A 23,243-nucleotide genomic window follows, 5' to 3' on the forward strand; every position below is an offset into this window, starting at 1 on the left:
AGAGATTGTTTCTACTGGTCAGGGAATCTAAAACACAAGGGCACAGTCTCAGGATAAGGGGCTGATTATTTAGAACTGAGATGAGAAATTAATTCTCTGAAAGAGTTGTGAATCTTTGGAACTCTCGACCCCAAAGGGTTGGGGATGTTCCATCGTTGAATACATTTTAGGCTGGGATAGACAGATTTTTGGTTTCTCAGGAAATCAAGGGAATATAGTGAGTGGGTAGTAAAGTGGAGTTGAATCCTAAGATCAACCACGATTGTATTGAATGGCGGAGCAACTCAATGGCCATATGGTCTGCTCCTGCTGATATTTCTTGTGTTCTTGTATTAGAAGAGGGATGTAAGTAGCAAATACAATAAGATATCTCGATTCTTCTGCAAGCCCGATTTGATAGTAGCCTGCATTGAGATCAAGTTTAGCCAAGTGTTTTGCACCATTTTCTCTATGATATTATCGATTGTCAGTGTCAAGTGTCTTTCTCGTTGTATGGCTTGGTTTGGTGACCGCATAGCAATGCAGATTCTAATCTGGTTCTTGCTCTTGGATTTCTTGATGGCTTGTATGGGCGAGATCCAAGGGGCAGGCTCATCCCCAACTTTCTCAATGATGTCAAGGTCAAGTAGGCATTGAAGTTCCTTCTCTGTCTGTTTCCTGACATGAAATGGTATTCATCACCATTGATGCCAACTGGGGGCTCATTAAGTTCTACATGCATCTTACATGCAACACCTTTCAGTCTTCCGATACCAGTGAAGCGATCAGCATACAGTTTGAGAACGTTTTTGTTTTGCAAAGGAATTGCGTATGTGTCTTGAATCAAGTGCAGACCTGTTTCCATGTGGAAACTCATAAGCTTGTCATATTCGCTGATATGACGTAGAATACAGCTTTTGTTCTAGTGCCTTTGAATGAGACTGGTGTTTCAAAAGTCCCTAGGATTTTTAGTGGTTTGTCAGTGTTGTAAGCAAAAGTTTTCATGTTCCCTGGTTTGCAGATAATGGGACAAGCCTGAAGTTGGTTGAATGTTTTGTCTCCCATGACATTGACAGACACTCCTTTGTCTATGAGAGTATCTACGTCCAAGCAGCCAATGGTCACGATCACACGTGGCTGTTTGCTGTGTCTGAGAGAGAGTTCAAAAGTATATTCAGAGTCATCCGCCTCTACTTTGGCTACATTCTCTTGCCTTTTTGCTGTGGTATGCACACGTGGCACCCTTCTGTTGGTATTGGTCTTAGTAGTTGATTCGATGATGAGCGACAAACACAAGCAAATTGGTTGGGTTTTCCAAAGGTTTTTACCAGTAGCAGGACACTCTGTCCTGTGCAGGTAAGCACCGCCACAATGGAAACATTCTTTGGATAAGTCACAGCTCTGTTTATGAGATGGCTGTGTTGCTTTGCAGGTGGTTTCCTGGTACATGAGCAATGAATAGTGTTCACAGGAATTAAAATTGGACTGTGGTTAGTTACTGTTAGCAACCTCAACTTCAGTAGCTCTGAACTGTGAAGGAGATTGTGATCTTGCTAACTCCAACAGCTCTGACAGCTTTCTGTCTTTCTCGAGTGCTTTACTGCATAGTTGACGAGAGACAGCTGTCAATTATTTGTATTTTGCTTTCCTGTTTGACATGTTCAGCATCACTGAAGTGACATTTGGTTGCTAGTTGCCTCAACTGTGTATAATTCTGGTCAATTGTCTCACTTGCTTCTTGCTTAGTGCATTGGAAGACAATGGTTTTGTATATGGTGTTTCTCTTGGGTGTAAAGTAGGTTCTCAGCGAATGTTTTGCTGAGTTGTAGTCATTTTGCTCAGGCATAAGTGGTTCAAAGATATCTTCCAGTTCTTCACCTCCATAGTATAGAAGTAAGGCCTTTATCATTGTGTTGTCTGTGATTGCAAAACCTGCCATTGCGCCTTCCAAACGTCACAGCCACTTTTGCCAATGTGGAGACGTGGATGATGGTTCTAAATGAACATCAAAAGGGAATAGGTTGAGCATGGACAATGCCATACTGATCAGCAATGCAATGATAAATGAGTTGGGATCATGCTCCTTTCAGAGGAAACTTCTCTGCAGTGATCCGATATTATTGTTTTTGGATTGGATGGTTATTTTGGAAAGATCAGTGTGTGAGTATACACTGTCCTAGCCTCCTGTCTGTGCCTAACACATTCTCCAAGTTAAAATGCTGTCTGTAAAAGTAGACAAAAACTTCCAAAATTTTCATACCTGAAAGCAATGTTTTCGGTTTTTCCCATCTTCATCGCCTGTGTGACGTCCTCAGTACTGGAGTGAGGGTTAGCCAAGTTTGGTATAGGATATAAGACAAAGACAGAGAGACAAAGACTGCAGCAGCTGAACATAAAGGCTTCTCTTTTATTGTCTGTTTTACTTTCACTTTGCCTGCATATGTGCTCTACAGCAGCCTCTAGAGGACACAATGCACAATGCAATTGCAATTTCAAAAGACTACAACATCCTTACATAGCAAAAATCTATCAGTTTCAGTCTTGAAAGCGCCAACTGTCTTAGCAGCCACAGCCTTTTGGGGGAGTTGGTGGGGGGTGGGTGGGGGAGAGAGAGAGAATTCCAGAATTTAACAATCCTTTGTGTGAAAAGGAGCTTCCTAATTTCTCTCCTAAATGTCCTGGGTATAACTTTAAGAATATATCTCTCTTGTTCTTGGTTCCAACACCTGAGTAAGTGGTTTGTCTGTATCTGCTGTATCAATTCCTAACATTTTAAACTGGCTTCTGTTTCCTCTGGTGTCATTACCTTGTTCATACACTAGTTTTTGCTAAAAAAACATGATTCAGGCGAACCAAATATCAATTTAAATACAAGTTCACGATTGTTACTTTTATGGAATGGCAATGTTGATCACTTTAATTAAACTAAGTAATGTGGCCCTGTCTCATTTTATTCTTCATTATGGTTTTATGACAGAACTAATTAAATTGTTTTATCTCTTCTACAAGAGCAAAGTACATCGTAACAATTTCCTTTGTATTCAGAGGCATTCTGAGTTTATCATCTTTGTGCAAATAATTGTAATTGTTCCTATGAATTGGGCAACAGAAGGGAAACAATAGCAACAACTATGATCGTCCTCTGCTCCTTTCATTCCTTTCATTCCTTTTAGCATTTTAGCCTTGGCCCAGTTAAGAGCCCACTTGCCTCAGAATCAGAAAGTTATGGATTCAAGACCCACTCCAGAGTCTTAAACCCAAAATCTAGTCTTACACTCCAGTGCAATACTGAGGGAGTGCTGTCTTGTTGGGGGTGCCAGTTTTCAGATGTGATATTAAACCAAGGCCCTAACTGCCCTCTCAGGCAATTCTGTGGCACTATTTTGAAGATGAACAGGGGAATTCTACATGGCGTCCTGGCCAATATTTATCCCTCAAGTAACAATGCCAAAAAGCAGATTATCTGGTCATTTATCTCAATGTGGGTGTAAACCGTGGAGCAGAGTCAACTCCCCCTTGTCCCCTTTATTCCCTATACCCAGTTGATCCTGGCCGTCACGTGGGACTGAAGTTCTCTTAATTCAGGCTCAGGCTGAGTGTTTGGGATATCAGCTTTCAAGAAAGCCACCCTCCAGCTTAATCCACAGCTACAGTTATTGGCTTAGTACAAAGAGGAGGAACTCAGTCCTTTCTTTAACTATCAATTTACTTTATTCACGTTGTTGTACAATGTAAGAATAAGGCTTATACACTTAGTTAGACAAAAACATACAACTCCCACTGAGTTATACAGTTAATAACAAAACTAGCTAGAATTCATAAGCACACCCACTAGGTTCCTCTGACCTTTCCCTGACCTAGTCACAGAATACAAAGGATATTATCCGAAAAAGGGAGAGTTAACGCTGGCCAGGCGTTCCGTTCTCTCTCTCTCTTCTACGTCATCGCCGCGTCGCTCACGCAGGGTCTTCCGTTTCCATGATGGTTGATCTCCGGAGTTTTCACTGGCTCTATGCCCAAAAAGCTCTATTCTTATCCTGTTGCTTATCTCTCCAAATCTGAGCTGTCTCTTTCCGGTTGGCTTAAGCTTGCTCACCTCGTTCACATCTTCTCTTAATTGGCCCAGGCCCAAAGACCCCGGTATCACACCGTGTCCAAATAAGGCCCTTTTCCTGTGTCCGATCCTTTGTATTGTCTCATAAAGTAACTAGTTCAAACTGTTTTTTACCAGCACAGGCCAGTGTCCTAGCTCCAGGTTACTACAGGTCAAACAATCCCAGCAGTTTGTAACTGATTCTGTGTTTCTTACAGCCCCTGGCCAACATGGGATATTCCCATGAAAGGGAGGGCTGGGACAAACAAATCTAGAGGTCCCTGGATGATAAAAGAGATAGAGATTAAGAAAAAGAAGAAATGTGCTTATGACAAATGTCAGGTGGATAATACAACGGATAACTAAGCTGAATATCGAAGCTTCAGAAGGGAAGTGAAAAAGCAAATAAGAGAAACAAAGAAAGAGTATGAAAAGAGACTGGCAGATAACATAAAAGGGAATCCTAAAGTCTTCTATAGGCATATAAATTGTAAAAGGGTGGTAAAAGGAGCAATAGAGATTTGGGGCCAAAAAGGGGATTTACGCATGGAGGCAGGAGGTATCGCTGAGGTATTAAATGAATACTTTGCATCTGTCTTTGCGAAGGAAAAAAGATGTTACCCTATTCACGGTAAAAGAGGAGGTAATTAATATATGAGAAGGATTTAAAATTGATAAGAAGGAGGTATTGGTTCAGCTGTCTGTACTTAAAGTTGATAAGGCACCAGGGATTGGATGAGTTGCATCCAAGGAGACTGAGAGAAGTGAAAGTGGAAATCGCAGAGGCACTGGCCAAAATGTTCCATTCTTCCTTAGACTCAGGAGTGGTACCAGAGACTGTGGAATTGAAAATGTTACACCTTGTGCAAAAAAGGGTGTAAAGATAAGCCCAGCAATGACAGACGAGTCAGTTTAGCTTCAGTCGTGGGGAAACTTCGAGAAACAATAATTTGGGACAACATTAATAGTCACTTGGACAAATGGGGGCTAATTAAGGAAAGCCAGCATGGATTTGTGAAGGGAAAATCGTGTTTAACTAATTTTCTAGAACTTTTTGAAGACATAACTGGGAGGGTTGATGAGGGTAATGCTGTTAATGTGGTGACATGGACTTCCAAAAGGCATTTGATACAGTGCTGCACAACAGACTTGTGAGCAAAGTTATAGCTGATGGAATAAAAGGGACAGTAGCAACATGGATACGAAATTGGCTGAGTGACAGGAAACAGAGAGTAGTGGTTAATGGATGTTTTTTGGACTGGAGGAAGGTTTGTAGTGGAGTTCCCCAGTCAGTGTTGGGACCCTTGCTGTTCCTCAACGATAATTAATGACCTAGACCTTGGTGTACAGGGCACAATTTTATTATTTGCGGATGATACAAAACTTGGAAGCATTGTAAACTGTGAGAAGGATAGTGTGAAACTTCAAAAGGACATAGACAAGTTGGCAGATGAAATTCAATGCGGAGAAGCGTGAATTGATTCATTTTTGCAAGAAGAACACGGAGAGACAATATAAAATAAAGGGTATAATTCTAAAGGGGGTGCAAGAGCAGGGGGACCTGCGTGTATATGTGCATAAGTCATTGAAGGTGACAGAACAGGTTGAGAGAGTGGTTAATAAAGCATACAGTATCTGAGGCTTTATTAATAGGGGTATAGAGTACAAGAGCAAGGAGGTTATGTTAAATTTGTACAAAACACTGGTTTAGCCTCAACTGGAATATTGTGACCAGTTCTGGGCACGGCACATTAGGCAAGATGTGAAGGCATTAAGGAGGGTGCAGAAAATATTCACGAGAATGGTGCCAGGGATGAGGAACTGCATTCATGAAGATAGATAGGAGAAGTTTTATTTTATGCATTCGTGGGACGTGGGTGTCGCTGGCGAAGCCAACATTTATTGCCCATCCCTAACTGCCCTTGAGAAGATGGCAGTGAGCTGCCATCTTGAACCAAGATGGTGTGTGGCTTGTAGGGGAACTTGTAGGTGGTGGTTTTTCCCTGTATCTGCTGCCCTTGTCCTTCGAGGTAGTAGAATTCGTGGGTTTGGATGATGCTGTCGAAGGACATTTGGTGAGTTGCTGCAGTGCATCTTGTAGATGGTACACACTGTTGCTACTGTGCGTCGGTGGTGGGGGGAGTGAATGTTTGTGAATAGGGTGCCAATCAAGTGGGTGTCAAGCTTCTTGACTGTTGTGAGAGCTGCACCCATCCAGGCAAGTGAAGACTATCACACTCCTGACTTATGCCACCTAGATGATGGACAGGGACAGGCTTTGGGGAATCACGAGGTTTCTTTTATTCATTCATGGGATGTGGGCATGGCTGCTCGGACAGCATTTATTGCCCATCCCTAATTGCCCTTGAGAAGGTGGTGGTGAGCTGCCTTCTTGAACCGCTGCAGTCCATGTGGGGTAGGTAGACCCACAGTGCTGTTAGGAAGGGAGTTCCAGGATTTTGATGCAGCGATAATGAAGGAACAGTGATATAGTTCCAAGTCAGGATGGTGCGTGACTTGGAGGGGAACTTGCAGGTGGTGGTTTTATCCTGCATCTGCTGCCCTTGTGCTTCTAGGGGGTAGAGGTCGGGGGTTTAGAAGATACTGTTGAAGGGGCGGCACAGTGGCGCAGTGGTTAGCACCGCAGCCTCACAGCTCCAGTGACCCGGGTTCAATTTTGGGTACTGCCTGTGTGGAGTTTGCAAGTTCTCCCTGTGTCTGCGTGGGTTTTCTCCGGGTGCTCCGGTTTCCTCCCACAAGCCAGAAGACTTGCAGGTTGGTAGGTAAATTGGCCATTATAAATTGCCCCTAGTATAGGTAGGTGGTAGGGAAATATAGGGACAGGTGGGGATGTGGTAGGAATATGGGATTAGTGTAGGATTAGTATAAAATGGGTGGTTGATGGTTGGCACAGACTCGGTGGGCCGAAGGGCCTGTTTCAGTGCTGTATCTCTAAACTAAACTAAACTAAAGCCTTGATGTGTTGCTGCAGTGCAGCTTGTAGATGATATACACTGCTGCCACAGTGTGTCGGTGGTGGAGGGAATGAATGTTTGTGGATGGGGTGCCAAACAAGCAGGCTGCTTTGTCCTGGATGGTGTCAAGTTTCTTGAGTGTTGTTGGAGCTGCACCCATCCAGGCATGCAGAGAGTATTCCATCACACTCCTGACTTGTGCCTTGTAGATGGTGGACAGGCTTTGGGGAGTCAGGAGGTGAGTTACTCGCCAAAGGATTCCTACCCTCTGACCTGCTCCTTGTAGCCACAATATTTATAAGGCTAGTCCAGTTCAGTTTCTGGTCAATGGTAACCCCGAGGATGTTGATAGTGGGGGATTCAGCAATCGTAATGCCATTGAATGTCAAGGGGGAATGGTTAGATTCTCTCTTATTTGGGATAGTCATTGCCTGGCACTTGTGTGGCACAAATGTTACTCGCCACTTATCAGCCCAAGCCCGGATATTGTCCAGAGTCTTGCTGCATTTCTATACGGACTGCTTCAGTATTTGAGGAGTCGCAAATGGTGCTGAACATTGTGCAATCATCAGCGAACATCCCCACTTCTGATCTTATCATTGAAGGAAGGTCAATGATGAAGCAGCTGAAGATGGTTGGGCCTAGGACACTACCTGAGGAACTCTTGCAGTGATGTTCTGGAGCTGAGATGATTGACCTCCAACAACCACAACCATCTTCCTTTGTGCTAGGTATGACTCTAACCAGCGGAGACTTTTCCCCTGATATCCATTGACTCCAGCTTTGCTAAGGTTGCTGGATGCCATACTCGGTCAAATGCTGCCTTGATGTCAAGGGCAGTCACTCTCACATCACCTCTGGAGTTCAGCTCTTTTGTCCACGTTTGGTTCAAGGCTGGAATGAGGTCAGGAACTGAGCGGTCCTGGCGCAATGCAAACTGAGTGTCACTGAGCAGGTTATTGCTAAGCAAGTGCCACTTAATAGCACTGTCTAGACAGTTTCCATCACTTTACTGATGATCAAGAGTAGACTGATGGGATGGTAATTGGTCAGGTTGGATTTGTCCTGCTTTTTGTGTACAGGACATACCTGGGCAATTTTCCACATTGCCGGGTAGATGCCAGTGTTCTAGCTGTTCCGGTGCCTTGGTCGATGCCATGTGGTTCGTCCAGCTTCATTCCTTTTCTTAGACTTTGTAGCTGTTTGATACAACTGAGTGCCTTGCTCGGCCATTTCAGAGGGATTTTAAGAGTCAACCACAACGCTGTGGGTCTGGAGTCACATGTAGGCCATGCCAGATAAGGATGGCAGATGTTCTTCCTCAAGGACTTTAAATCAGATGGGTTTTTACAACAATCGACAATGGTTTCTTTGTCACCACTAGATTAGCTTTTAAATTCCAGATTTAATTAATTGGGAACAAAACAAAAAGTGCTGGAAACACTCAGCCGGTCTGGCAGTGTCTGTGAAGAGAGGAGCAAAGTTAACGTTTCAGGTCTGTGACCTTTCATAAGAATTGGCAAAGGTTAGAAAAGAATTAGGTTTTAAGCAAGTGAAGCGGAGGGGAGTTGGGGAGAGAACAAAGGGGAAGGTGTTTGATAGGGCAGAGGGAGATTAAATAACAAAACTGTCCTGGGATAAAGGCAAAGAATGTGTAAATGCTTGAGGTGAAAGACAAAGCATTAGTCCAGAGAGAGTGTTAATAGTGGAATAATGAGCAGCTCTGACTGCATGAAAAGCAGGCACATGGTTAAAAGATAAGATATTAAAAAAAGGTCAGTCATGCTTTGAAGTTGTTGAACTCAATGTTCAGCCCACAAGGCTGTAGAGTGCCTAATCGAAAGATCAGGTGCTGCTCCACGAGCTTGCTTTGATGTTCACTGGAACACTGGAGCAGGCCAAAGACAGAAATGTTAGCATGAGAGCAGGGGGGTGTGTTGAAAATTGGAAGCTCAGGGTCATGCTTTCGGATTGAGCGGAGGCTCACCACCACACCCCTCTCCTTCACTTGATTAAAACCTAATTCTTTTCTAACCATTGCCAGTTCTGATGAAAGGTCACAGACCTGAAATGTTAACTTTGCTTCCCTCTCCACAGATGCTGCTAGACCTGCTGAATATTTCCAGCACTTTTTGTTTTGTTTCAGATTTCCAGCATCTGCACTATTTTGCTTTTCTTTTATTTTAATTGGAACTCGTTTCCTTGGAGAAGAGATAGATGAGAGGTCTTCAAAATCATAAGGGGTGTGGATAGAATAGATAGGAAGAAACTGTTCCCACTCACGATAGGATCAAGAACGAGAGGGCACAGATTTAAGGTAATTGACAAAAGAAACAATGACGACATGAGGAAATATTTTTCATGCAGCGAGTGGTTCGGCACTGCCTTAGAGTGTGGTGGAGGCAGGTTCAATAGAGGCATCCAAAAGGGAATTAGTTATCTGAAAGGAAAGAATGTGAGGGTTACGGGGAGAAGGTGGGGGAATGGCACTAAGTGAATTGCTCATTCGGAGAGCTGGTACAGACAGAATGGCCTCCTTCTGTGTTGAAACAATTCTGTGATTCTGGGAGCTTGCTGTCCACAATTTGGCTGCTATACATTTCAACATTTGCTGTAAAATGCTTTGGGATATCCTGAGGGTTGTGAAAGGCACTGCATGAAGTTTATACCCACAATGGTATAGCTGCTGTTATGGTTTCCCTTCTGTTACTGAAGTCATGGAACAATTAGAACATAGAACATAGAACATAGAACAGTACAGCACAATACAGGCCCTTCGGCCCACGATGTTGTGCCGAACCTTTAACCTACTCTAGGATCAAACTACCTACATACCCTTCATTCTACTATCATCCATGTACCTATCCAAGAGTCGCTTAAATGTCCCTAATGTATCTGCTTCTGCTACCACCACTGGCAGTGCATTCCACGCACCCACCACTCTCTGTGTAAAGAACCTACCTCTGACATCTCCCCGAAACCTTCCTCTAATCACCTTAAAATTATGCCCCCTGGTGATAGCCCTTTCCACCCTGGGAAAAAGTCTCTGGCTATCCACTCTATCTATGCCTCTCATCATCTTGTATCCCTCTATCAAGTCACCTCTCATCCTTCTTCGCTCCAATGAGAAAAGCCCTAGCACCCTCAACCTTTCTTCGTAAGACATGCCCTCAAGTCCAGGCAGCATTCTGGTAAATCTCCTCTGCACCCTCTCTAAAGCTTCCACATCCTTCCTATAATGAGGCGACCAGAACTGAACACAATATTCCAAGTGTGGTCGAACCAGGGCTTTATAGAGCTGCAGCATAACCTCGCGGCTCTTAAACTCAATCCCCCTGTTAATGAAAGCCAACACACCATACACCTTCTTAACAACCCTATCAACTTGGGTGGCAACTTTGAGCGATCTATGGACATGGACCCCAATATCCCTCTGTTCCTCCACACTACCAATAATCCTGTCTTTAAGCCTGTATTCTGCATTCAAATTCGACCTTCCAAAATGAATCACTTCACACTTTTCCAGGTTGAACTCCATCTGCCACTTCTCAGCCCAGCTCTGCATCCTGTCAATGTCCCGTTGCAACCTACAACAGCCTTCCACACTATCCACAACTCCAGCAACCTTCGTGTCATCGGCAAACTTACTAACCCAGCCTTCCACTTCATCATCCAAGTCATTTATAAAAATCACAAAGAGCAGAGGTCCCAGAACAGTTCCCTGCGGAACACCACTGGTCACCGAGCTCCAGGCTGAATACTTTCCATCTACTACCACCCTCTGTCTTCTATGGGCCAGCCAATTCTGTATCCAGACAGCCAAATTTCCCTGTATCTCATGCCTCCTTACTTTCTGAATGATCCTACCATGGGGAACCTTATCAAACGCCTTGCTAAAATCCATATACACCACATCCACTGCTCTTCCTTCATCAATGTGTTTTGTCACATCTTCAAAGAATTCAATAAGGCTTGTGAGGCATGACCTGCCCCTCACAAAGCCATGCTGACTGTCTCTAATCAAACTATGCTTTTCCAAATAATCATAAACCCTGTCTCTCAGAATCCTCTCCAATAATTTGCCCACTGCCGACGTAAGACTGACTGGTCTATAATTCCAGTGTTATCCCTATTCCCTTTCTTGAAGTAGGGAATAACATTTGCCATCCTCCAATCATCTGGTACTACTCCAGTGGACAGTGAGGATGCAAAGATCATCTCCAAAGGCGCGGCAATCTCTTCCCTCGCTTCCCGTAATATCCTTGGGTATATCCCGTCTGGCCCCGGGGACTTATCTGTCCTCATGTCTTTCTAAATTTCCAGCACACCCTCCCTCTTAACATCAACCTGTTCGAGCATATCAGCCTGTTTCACGCCTTCCTCACAAACGACCAGGTCCCTCTCACTAGTGAATATTGAAGCAAAGTATTCATTTAGGACCTCCCTTACCTCCTCCGACTCCAGGGACAAGTTCCCTCCACTATCCCTGATCGGCCCTCCCCTCACTCTGACCATCCTCTTGTTCCTCACATAAGTGTAGAACGCCTTGGGATTTTCCTTAATCCTACCCGCCAAGACTTTTTCATGTCCCCTTCTAGCTCTCCTAAGTCCATTCCTCAGTTCCTTCCTGGCTACCTTGTAACCCTCTAGAGCCTTGTCTGATCCTTGCTTCCTCAACCTTAAGTAAGCTTCCTTCTTTCTCTTAACTAGCTGTTCCACATCTCTTGTCATTCAAGGTTCCTTCACCCTACCATCCCTTCCTTGCCTCATCGGGACAAACCTATCCAGCAGTCGCAGCAAGTGCTCCCTAAACAACCTCCACATTTCTGTCATGCATTTCCCTGAGAACATCTGTTCCCAATTTATGCTCCCCAGTTCCTGCCTAATAGCATTGTAATTTCCCCTCCCCCAATTAAATATTTTCCCATCCCGTCTGCTCCTCTCCCTCTCCATGACTATAGTAAAGGTCAGGGAGTTGTGATCACTATCACCGAAATGCTCTCCCATCGAGAGATCTGCCACCTGGCCTGGTTTGTTGCCAAGCACCAAATCCAACATAGCCTCCCCTCTAGTCGGCCTATCTACATATTGAGTCAGGAAACCTTCCTGGACACACCTGACAAAATCTGCTCCATCCAAACTATTTGCACTAAGGAGGTTCCAATCAATATTAGGGAAGTTGAAGTCACCCATGACAACAACCCTGTTACTTCTGCACCTTTCTAAAATCTGCCTCCCAATCTGTTCCTCCATGTCTCTGTTGCTATTGGGGGGTCTATAGAAAACTCCCAATAAAGTGACTGCTCCTTTCCTGTTTCTGACTTCCACCCATAATGACATAATTGTTTGCACAAAGGAAATAAACGCTTTAATCAGAATGCCTCTGACAAATCAAAGCTCCTCCGATAATCCTGGCAATTGGATTTCAGGAACGTGAAATTACACTGTAGTTTAATACATATGAATACTTAGCACATTTGTTTGAATTTCGTCTCTCCAGCATCTTAGCGGAGACGTTGACCTGTTTTAAATAGATTGTTTAATGCCTCTACTAAAATAATAGGACATATCAGATGATTGTGGTTGGGGTGAGGATATATCAGCTGTGAAAGCATTTTCTTTGAAGCCAACCCTGTTTGTGATCTGAACTTGACTCATTTTGATACTTTTTTGACCCAATCATTGACAAAAAGGCCCTTTTTATTGTTTCCAGCTCAGGTTACACTATTCAATGACATAGAAAGAGGAAATGCTGGAAATACTCAGTTGGTCAGACAGTATCTATGGACAGAATAAATAAGTAAACAGCCCTTCATCAGAACTGAAAGGTGCGGAAGCGTTCATTTTCAATTCGTCTTCTAATCCCTAACATGAGTTGCCTCCCACTGTCTTTAGCTATTCATAAGCCCTGATGTAACGGTTCTCTCAGCCATCTATCAATTCCTTATTCTTCTTTTAAACAGGTTGCAGGTCATTCTACCAATACTTTCTCTCTCGTTTTTTTTCCCTTTCCTCCCTCCATTCTGATCCTGTATACGCTTGTTCATCTTTCAGATAGAGTTGGATAATGAAAACGTCAAACCTCTTTGGCAAAAAGATTGTATCTGTTGATTTTATGCATAATATGTTCATTTCTTGGGTGATGAATTCCCTGTGAGCTTATTCAAGTTTATTTTAATTGCAAATAAACACTTCTGTGATGGTTGAAGAAAGAAATTCATCAATCTCAAGTGCAAGATCCCAACACCCTCAAAAGATGCTGCTTTATATCTCCTATACTTGACGTGAAGAAGTGCTTCTTGATAATCGTCCTAAATCTGCCTTTGCAGAACTCACCAAGGCTCCTTGGACAGCACTTTCCAACACTGTGGCTCAGTTAGTAGCGCTCTTGCTTCTGAGTCAGAAAGTTCACTGTTTGAGTCCCACTTCAGGACTTGAGCACAAAAATCAAGGCTGCCAGTGCGTGCTGCATAGTCGGAGGTGCTGTCTGTCTTTTGGATGAGATGTTAAACTGAGGCCCTGTCTGCCCTCTCAAGTGGGTGTAAAAGATCCCATGCTATTACTTCAAAGAAGAGCAAGGTCCATCAGTTAAGTTCTCAGTTGCCAGCCTTTCAAGTTTTAAAAGCATTATTTTCTCCAGTTTTATCTCTCATTCTAAAGTCCCAAGTGACCTCCAGAGTTTGAATGTTTCCCCTGTGCCTCAGCTCAGTGACCAGAACAGAAAACAGTACTCAAATGTTTAGTCTGGCCAGCACACAATTCAGTTTGAGCACAACTTCCTCTGACTTGTACTACATTATGCTTCCTACATTACAATAGTGACTACTTTTCAAAAGTGCTCAGGCCTTGGACTAATTCAACTGTATTACGATCACTTTTTCCAGAGGATCTACTATGAGATTACTTATTAAACCTACTGCATTGCAAAATACTAGATCTAAAATAGCTTTATCTATACTGCCCTTAAACAATAAATGTTTGAATGCATAAACTGCAAAATAATTTTTACTGACCTTTCAACTGGGACACTGATGTGATGTCGCAGGCAATAAATGCAGTTTTACCAGGGCCATATCTCTGATCAAACTCTTCTTTAGTAGCTGCACCTTGTGTATGATTGATATCACATATCACTACCTGAAAGGTGGAGAATAGACTTTTATACTGTCTGTTGAAGGAAGATATTGCAGAAACCAATTTTTCCAAAAAATATATTGCACCTTCAGTGTAAGGGTGGTAGAAGCTTCTTGAACTCTAATTGATATTTGGTTGAAGAATCCACAACTCTTAAAAGAAATTCTTATTTTCATTCATGTTGACAAAAAAAGGAAAGAGCATTTCACACCTTCAGGATGTATCAAAGTGTTTCATAGCCAATGAAATATATTTGATGTGCTGTCACAGCTGCAATGTTGGAAACCCATTACATGGCTGACAAATCTGTTCATGTCCGGCCTTTGTGCATGCAGGTGAGTGGAACTCAGATAGGTCTAATTCAAGTTGGTCGAACACCCAGCAATTTTACAAAGCTTCAAAATTTGTAGGGGCTGTATCATTTATGCTTCATGTAGTATTTGGGAACAGGTGTTTAGATAAGCATGGTTCAGTCATCACCCGCTATAACATTGCCAAAGTATGCTAATAATCTATTTACATAGTCTTGGGGAGTGGCTTTTATATGGGTCTGTAAAGCATCAGCATAACTGGCATTAAACCAAAACAAAAGGCCTTTCCTACATAGAAACTTATGAAAGAGTGCAATCGCACATTATTGTTTGTGCTGTCCTTGGAATTTTTTATTTCATTTGTTCCAATCATTCATCATATCCTAGTTTCCAGCAGAGTAGCTTTGTGGAACTTTTATGAAACTCATCTCCTATTGCCGCTCTTTAAAAAAGATAGGAAACGGCTCCTGAGAGACTTTCTATTACTTAGATGTAATGTGACCTGAGACGTATGCCTGGAATTTCCTGGGAGCTGCTTCCCATCTACTGCCATTGGGAATCTTACTAACGCATGTTTCCACCACATTCCTGGTGAAGTTATCTTGGTGGAGCAGGACCTGGCTCTGAGGAAATGTGTGGCAATGGTAAGAGCGAGAGAGTAATTGCTTTTGATGAAATCACAAAGCGCAGTCACATACTTATAAATTCTGATAACAAATGTGTTCCTTAATAAAAACCAGTCTGTATCAAAAAGCTAAAACTGCGATGTGTACTAAAGTAAACAGAAGTACTTCCTTCCTAGATGGTGAGAAAATCAGGACTGCAGATTACGAGAAGTAATGGAATATAGGAATAGAAGTACACCATTTAGCCCCTCAAGCCTGTTCAACTATTCAATCAAATAATGGCTCATATCTGCATCTTCACTCCATCCACCTTCTGTGGTTCCATATCCTTTTACACCCTTCGTCGAGCAAAAGTTTGTCGATCCCAGTTTTAAAATTATTGGAAGTTTGTGCATCACCCTTGGCTCAGTGTTAGCCTGTAAGTTAGAAGTACTCCAGAAACCTTAAGCATGTAAGCAAGCCAATAATTCAGTGCAGTGCTGAGGGAGTACTGCACTATCGGAGGTATCGTCTTTCCGTTGAGACATTACACTGACTGCCTGCTCAGGCGTTTGTGAAAGATCCCACTATACTATATGAATACAGCAGGGGAGTTGTCCCCAGTGTCCTGGCCAATATTTATTCCCCCAAACAGCGGGATATCTACAACAACATCAACTTATATTTATATGGAGCCTTTAATGTAATAAAATGTCCCAGGGTGCTTTACAGGAGCAGAATAAAACCAAGTATGACACCGAGCCACAAAAGGAGATATTAGGTCAAATGATCAATAGCTTGGTAAAAGAGGTAGGTTTTAAGAAAGGTCTTAAAGCAGGAAAGTGAGGTGGAGAGGCCGAGAGGTATGGGGAGTGTATTCCAGAGCTTGGGGCCGAGGCAACTGAAGGCACAGCCACCAATGGTGGAGCGATTAAAATCAGGGATGCACAAGAGGCCCAAATTAGAGAAGTTCAGGTATCTCGGAGGGTTGTGGGGCTGGAGGAGATTACAGAGATAGGGAGGGACGAGGCCATGGAGGGATTTGAAAACAAGGATAAAAATTTTAAAATCAAGATGTTGCTCGCCCGGAAGCCAATGTGGATCAGCGAGTACAGGGGTGATAGGTGAACAGGACTTGGTGCGAGTTAAGACATTGGCAACAGAGTTTTGGATGACCTTTAAGTTTACAGAGAGTAGAATGTGGGAGACCAGCCAGGAGTGCATTGGAATAGTCATGTCTAGAGGTAACTAAGGCATGAATGAGGGTTTCAGCAACATATGAGCTGAGACAGGTGAAGTCGGGCGATGTTACAGAGGGGGAAATAGGTAGTCTTAGTGACGGGACAAATATGAGGTTGGAAGCTCATCTTGGGGTCTAATGTGACACCAAGGTCGCTGTTGCGTGTTCTTTGAACCTCTGTGTTAGTAGAGACTTCAGACCAAGATTGGCCACTCCAAATGGGATCCGTAATGCAATATTGTGGGTACTTTATTGAGTAATGGTACAGCAGTTAGTATATCGAGATGTTTACTGTGAAGGTGTTTCTTCAAGGCTGCCTAACACTCAGAATCACATGATGTGTTACATCATAGCTATTATTTTGACTAACATGATCTTGTAGCCACACCTCTTAAAGGTGTACACACACAACATCCCTCTTTTCCCAAAAGGAAAAAAAGAGGAACATACTTACACATTTAAACATCTCCTTTAGGCAAGTAGAAATTAACTATATACATGTACAGAAAAGTATTAGGAGATAATACAAAAAAGACAATAAGAGTATGCAAGAACATCAATCGTGAAAATGTAAAGGCGGTTCGATAACTCTGCAAGATTTCAAACCAGTTTGCAGTTCTCAGATAAAAGGAAAATACTGTGAATGCTAGAAATCTGAAATAAAAACAGAAAGTGCTGGGAATAGTCAGCAGGTCTGGCAACATCTGTGGAGAGAAAAACAGAGTTAATGTTTCAGTTCTGTGACCTTTCTGTTCTTATTGTAGCTCTCAGATACTGGAACAGAAGTTTGTGAATTGAATTTTGTGGGAAAAGAATGTGGATACTCTGGCTGAGATACAGTCTTTGATCTTGTATGAGTTGCAATGGAATCTTCCATGGATTTGGAAGATCTGATTTGACCTTGGTTACGACACAGTATGGCACCAGTAGGTGTAGTTCCTTCGTAAGAACGTGGCTCTGGTCGGATTTTGGAGACTGCAGAACTTCATGTAGCAGTGCTAGGAATTTGAATGGTAACTTGCTGACCAATAGCCAATTTGGGAAGTTCACTGCCAGCATGATTGTCATGCATTTATTTCATTTTCCTTCCTTGTTCTAGAAGAACATCTCTGACTTCATGCACCGGATACAGTTCGCTGTATGTTAGATGCAACAGGAATCTTGAAACCACAAGATGTGCAGAACATCTATCGTCTGGCCACAGTATGGGCAGAATTGAAAAACCATTGGAAAGGCTGGGAAACCACAGCTCGCTTTGCACTCCTTTGTTGCAAGGCTCCTTCTCGGCACTGACTGAGGACTAGAGAGAGATAGTGCTTGGCGTCGCCTCATGCCCTGAATGGTTATTAAGGTTAGGACATTGCATGTTCGCAGTCCAGCAATAGCAGGTCCATTGGCTTGAACAACGTAGAAAAGTTGGGGTATCTAATTGGAATCATATAACAACACTTAAAAGTAATGGATCTGAGACATGGGATTGGGGACCCATTGTAAGCAGTTAGATTTTTTAGATTTAGATTTAGAGATACAGCACTGAAACAGGCCCTTCGGCCCACCTAGTCTGTGCCGACCGTTAACCACCCATTTATACTAATCCTGCACTAATCCCATATTCATACCACATCCCCACCTGTCCCTATATTTCCCTACCACCTCCCTATACTAGGGGCAATTTATAATGGGCAATTTACCTATCAACCAGCAAGTCTTTGGCATGTGGGAGGAAACCGGAGCACCCGGAGGAAACCCACGCAGACACAGGGAGAACTTGCAAACTCCACACAGGCAGTACCCAGAATTAAACCCGGGTCGCTGGAGCTGTGAGGCTGCGGTGCTAACCACTGCACCACTGTGCCGCCCTGAATGTTGGTTGAAGATATCTTTGTTACAACCATGTGGCGTGATGCGTGTGGTTCCTATTATTCAACTCCCCACCTGACCACAGCAAGTGTATTTATATACGAGTTTAGCCCCTTGGTGTCTAAAAGCAGAAAGTCAATTGTTTATTGATCAACCACCTTATCCTGAAATTGTCGCAACCACATCCACTCACTCATTTGCTCGCACAAACACAAGAAAAGACAGATAGAGAAGGGAAAAAGGAAGGTGACTTTTACTGGAGGGGAAGGTTACTATAAACCTCTTGAACTCTCTTGGAAATCAAGTTCTAGATGGATGCAGGCCTGAGATGATTGTAGATTTCTCAGCTGATTAAAGGCTCAATTGAAGATATTGGGTTACTTCTAGCTCTCACTGCTGTATAATGTAGAGGTAGGATTCTGCAGCAGGGCTGGCGTGCTTTCTGGCTTGGCAGGAACACAAGCTGCTTCTTCCTCTCTCTCTCCAGATGCTTTTTTTTAAAGTAAAGCTGTTATCTCTCATCTCCTGTTAGGAGATACCCTGGTCCCTTCCCCAAGGTGATTGCACAATGGCCTAGGATGTGGCTACTTTACATCATCTTTGTTTCAGAAGAAGACATTCAATTCTGGAATGTTTTAGGATAAGTGTAGAATGGGTTCAATTGACACCTGTTAGCTTTGAAGATTTGTCCTTTGTCTTTATCAGACAGTTTGAATACACAAAAGGTCAATCCCTTTTCCTTCAGCAATCATTTTGGACCTTTGTTTACTTTTTAAAATAAAGGTTCATTTTTTTAAAGACAAAGTCCATTTTTCATAACTGTTCAGAGTTCGTCTATGGTTGTTGTATCATCACACTTCCAGCGTGTGTGACATCTTGCCATTTACCCGGATACTTGCATTTTAAGATGCATCGGGGTAAAATGTTGGCACTGAACCCATGTCCATTTTTGCCCAGTTCAAATGTGTGCTCTCTTTTCCTGGACAGGAAATATAAATGGATGCAAATGCTTCTAGCAGAGTAATCGAATCAATGTGCTCGGACGCACTTATGACATGGAATGTCTGTTCCACTTGCTCACTTGTGCTTGTACCCTGATCTTCAGGATCAGTAATGCTAGTGTTACCCAAAACATCGCGGATGAATCGGTTGTGTCGTGGCGGAGAATTGCGAAGCATGTCAGAGTGCGAAGCTGTCCTGCAGTTCGACTGTTTGTATTCAGGACTCTTGCCCAAAGTGTCTGTCTTGGCTTTGCGACATTGCTGCATCCAGTGGCCGCCAACACACATGCTTTGCAAATGGAGTTAAGTGCTGGACAGGCTGTAGGTGAATACATCTTGTACATGGTGACTTGGATTTGGAAACCCTGTTCAATGCACCTATGATCTTTGTAACACATAGAGATTGAAAGTTTTGTTTGTCCACGATGATGGACTCAAATTTGCAGCCATCCTTCAATAAGGCATCAACCGTGTCATCTTTGTGTTTATCTAAAAGATCCTTTTGGTAGAGTTCCAGTGGTGTGAGTGCAATCATAAGCTCGATGATGTGATCTGCCAGATCAGTGTCAGTAAAATCACACTATCGGCCTTTGGCACGGCAACGACTGGCATTTTTGTCTATGGATTTGCTAGGCTTTTGTCTGAAGGACAAGAATTTGAGTCAGTGCACTCAAAAATTAAGTTTGAGGCATAATTTGTCTCCTAGAGTGGATCAAATCTTTGTGGGATCTTTCAATTCTTCAACATTAAGACCAGAGATGTTGAGATGTAGACCTTTATTACCAATAGCTATGTGGATCTTTATTGCTTGCTTCTGTAGATAAGCAATGGCTAATTTGTTGAAGCAAAGCTTGACTCTCTGCTTGAAAAGAAGAATTCTGAAAGCAAGTCAGATGCTTTCCAACTAATGGTTGGGAAAGGTGTTACCATGATTGCAATGACTCTGGTGTTACACCTACAGAAGAAAAGATAAGCTGTGAAGGCAAATAATAGAAAGACTGAGGTATTCACTTCTGAACAGACTTGGATGGTGTGGTGTTGTCTTCTGCAATGGTAAAAAAAAAGTTGCAGTTCCACTGGTGAACTGGTTTGGAGGTCATGACATTGTCACTTGCTGTGGAGACTTGTTGCAATGCCACCAATGGACAGGCTTAGAGGTTGTAGCACTGTTACTTGCTGTGGAGATTTGCAGTACGACTATTGAACAGGCTTGGAGGTTATCGTGCTGTTGCTGAATTTGCATGCTTTTGGATTAGCCCCACCCATGAAGGGTGGATTTGGCGTGAAGGAAAAATTGAAGGCCCAAGACTGCAATTGCGATTTTCCTTCAAAATATAGCAATAGCGATCATTCCTCCTGAAACAACAACAAAGACTTTCCTCTGTTCCGTGTCTTGAATGTCGCCCATTCCGCTGATCACCGACAGATCGTGGCGCTCCCCACATCACAAATATGCTGATTTTGCGCTCAACCCAGTAGCCCACTGCCGTGATAGCACTGAATCGTCTGACGCACCTCGCAAACGTAACGGGGTCTGTTATCTCTGTACAATGTTTGCTCACTCAGACTTTTTAAAATTCATTTATGGGAAGTGGGCATCGCTGGCTAGGCCAGAATTTATTGCCCATCCCTAACTTCCCTTGAGAAGGTGGTGGTGAGCTGCCTTCTTGAATCGCTGCAGTCCTTGTGGGGTAGGTACACCCATAGTGCTGTTAGGAAGGGAGTTCCAGGATTTTGACCCAGCAACAGTGAGGGAATGGCAATATAGTTCCAAGTCAGGATGGTGGCTTGGAGGGGAACTTGGAGGTGGTGATGTTCCCATGAGGCTGCTGCCCTTGTCCTTCTAGGTGGTAGAGGTTGCGGGTTTGGAAAGTTCTGTCAAAAGAGCCTTGGTGTATTGCTGCTGTGCATCTTGTAGATGGTACACACTGCTGCCATTGCGCGTCGGTGGTGGAGGGAGTGAATGTTGAAGGTGGTGGATGGAATGTCAATCAAACGGGCTGCTTTGTCCTGGATGGTGTCGAGCTTCTTGAGCATTGTTGGAGCTGCAGCAGGCAAGTGGAGAGTATTGCATCACACTCCTGACTTGTGCCTTGTAGATGGTGGACAGGCTTGGGGAGTCAGGAGGTGAGTTAATCGCCGCAGAATGTCCTCAAGTTGCTCCCGATGTGAGAAACTGACCTAGGAATCCCCATGTCAATCAAGTCAACAGGAGTCTGCAGCCACCTGACCTCATAGAATGAAGTGAAAAGAAGCTTATCCAGTTGCTGCTGACTGCACTGCTTCCAAGGTAAGAAGGCTGGATGGTTGGAGTTTTAGAGATCCAGATCGTTGCTGAGCAGATTTGCGAGAAAGAAAAACAGCTTGTAATGTGGTCTGATCTTCCAAGAGGAAAAGAAATGTGCTCTCTTCGGAATCCTAACACCGTTACCAGCTTGTAATGTGTCTAGTTCTCCTAAACATCCAGCAGTGCTGATGTATTGTGTCTTTGGTCTTCAGAAATTTCACTGCTGCCAGCATCTTGTGTGTTCCTTGAACCTCTGTGTTAATAGAAACTTCACACAAAGACTGACCATTCCAGGTGTAATCAGTAACACAATATTCTGGGTTCTTTATTGAGTACTGAGAGAGCAGTAGTACATCAAGGTGTTTACAGGTATTTCTTCGAGACTGTCTAACACTCAGAATCACATGGTTTGTTATGTCATAGCCCTTGCATGACTAACATGATCCTCTTAAAGGTGTACATATACAACAGATGCGAACGGATTGGCTTAATCTCAGACTGTTGCCGGGGAGAGGAATTGATTCAGTAGCAAGGGAATGGAGTTCAGCATTTGTCTTCCCAATATTTAATTGGAAGAAATTTCTGTTCATCCAGTATTGATGTCGGAAAAGCAGTTTGATAATCAGATCAGCCATGATCTTGTTGAATGGCAGAGCAGGCTCGAGGGGCTGAGTGACCTACTCCTGATCCTCATTCGTATGTTCGTGTGAAATTTAGTAACAGTGGAAGAGTCGAGAGAAGTGGTGGTGAGGTAGAGCTGGGTGTCATCAGCATACATGTGAAAACTAACGCTCTGCTTTCAGATGATGTTGCTGAGGGGCAGCATGTAGACAAGAAATAGGAGGGGCCCAAGGATAGATCCAGTGCGGGAGCAGAAAAGCCATTGCAAGTGATTCTCTGGCTACGATTAGGTGGATAAAAATGGAATCAGGTGTGAGCAGTCCCACCCAGCTGGACGACAGTGGAGAGGCATGGAAGAGGATGGTGTGGTCAACCATGTCAAAGACTGCAGATAGATTGAGAAGGACGAGGAGGGATAGTTCAACTTTCTCACAGTCACATAGGATGTCATTTGTGACTTTGATAGCTGTTTCGGTAATGTGCCCCTCCCTATTACTGTAACCTCTTCCAGCCCTATGACCTTCTGAGAGCTCAGCTTGCCGCCAACTCTGGCCTCTTGTCTGTCAATGATTTTCTTTGCCCCACCCATTAGCAGCTGTGACTTCAGCTGTCTGGGGTCTAGCTCTTGAACTCCCTCCTTAAACCTCTCTGCCTCACTACCTCTCTCTACTCCTTTACGACCCTCCTTAACCTATTTGTTTGATTTAAGCCTTTAGTCACCCTTCCTAATGGCTTCCTCTTTGGTTTGGTATTAACTTTTGGCTGATTATGTTCCAATGACAGGCCTTTGGTGGTAATATTGCATTAAATTGAAGGCAACTCCTCCACCTCTATTACCTTCTTTAAGATGCTCCTTAAAACCTTCCTTTTTGACATCTGCCCTAACATATCCTTATGTAGCTTGATGTCATGTATTGTTTTATAATGCTCCTGTGAAGCGCCTTGGGACATGTTATTACATTAAAGATGCTATATAAATGCAAGTTGTTGCTGTGGTGTTGCCACAAGTGCCATCAGCTCCACCATTTTATTTTAACTGCTTTTGGCATTCATGTTTTTGTGTCTAAATTTGTTCACCTCCCCCCATCTCCCCCCAGTAACCCCACTCCCTCCATCTGTTGTCTGGTTTTGCTATCT

General features: G+C 43.3%; 1 protein-coding gene across 1 annotated transcript in view; it reads right to left on the bottom strand.

Moving 5' to 3' along the window:
• The window catches only part of LOC137368631 (15-hydroxyprostaglandin dehydrogenase [NAD(+)]-like), a 138,897-nt gene that overhangs the window by 99,901 nt on the left and 15,753 nt on the right, over window positions 1-23,243 (bottom strand). Inside the window, exon 2 of the mRNA XM_068028775.1 lies at window positions 14,061-14,184. Within this exon, the coding sequence (XP_067884876.1) occupies window positions 14,061-14,184 (124 nt within the window). The remainder of the gene's footprint in view (window positions 1-14,060; window positions 14,185-23,243) is intronic.

The sequence above is a fragment of the Heterodontus francisci genome, chromosome 4 (assembly GCF_036365525.1).
Source record: "Heterodontus francisci isolate sHetFra1 chromosome 4, sHetFra1.hap1, whole genome shotgun sequence".
Classification (NCBI taxonomy): Eukaryota; Metazoa; Chordata; class Chondrichthyes; order Heterodontiformes; family Heterodontidae; genus Heterodontus; species Heterodontus francisci.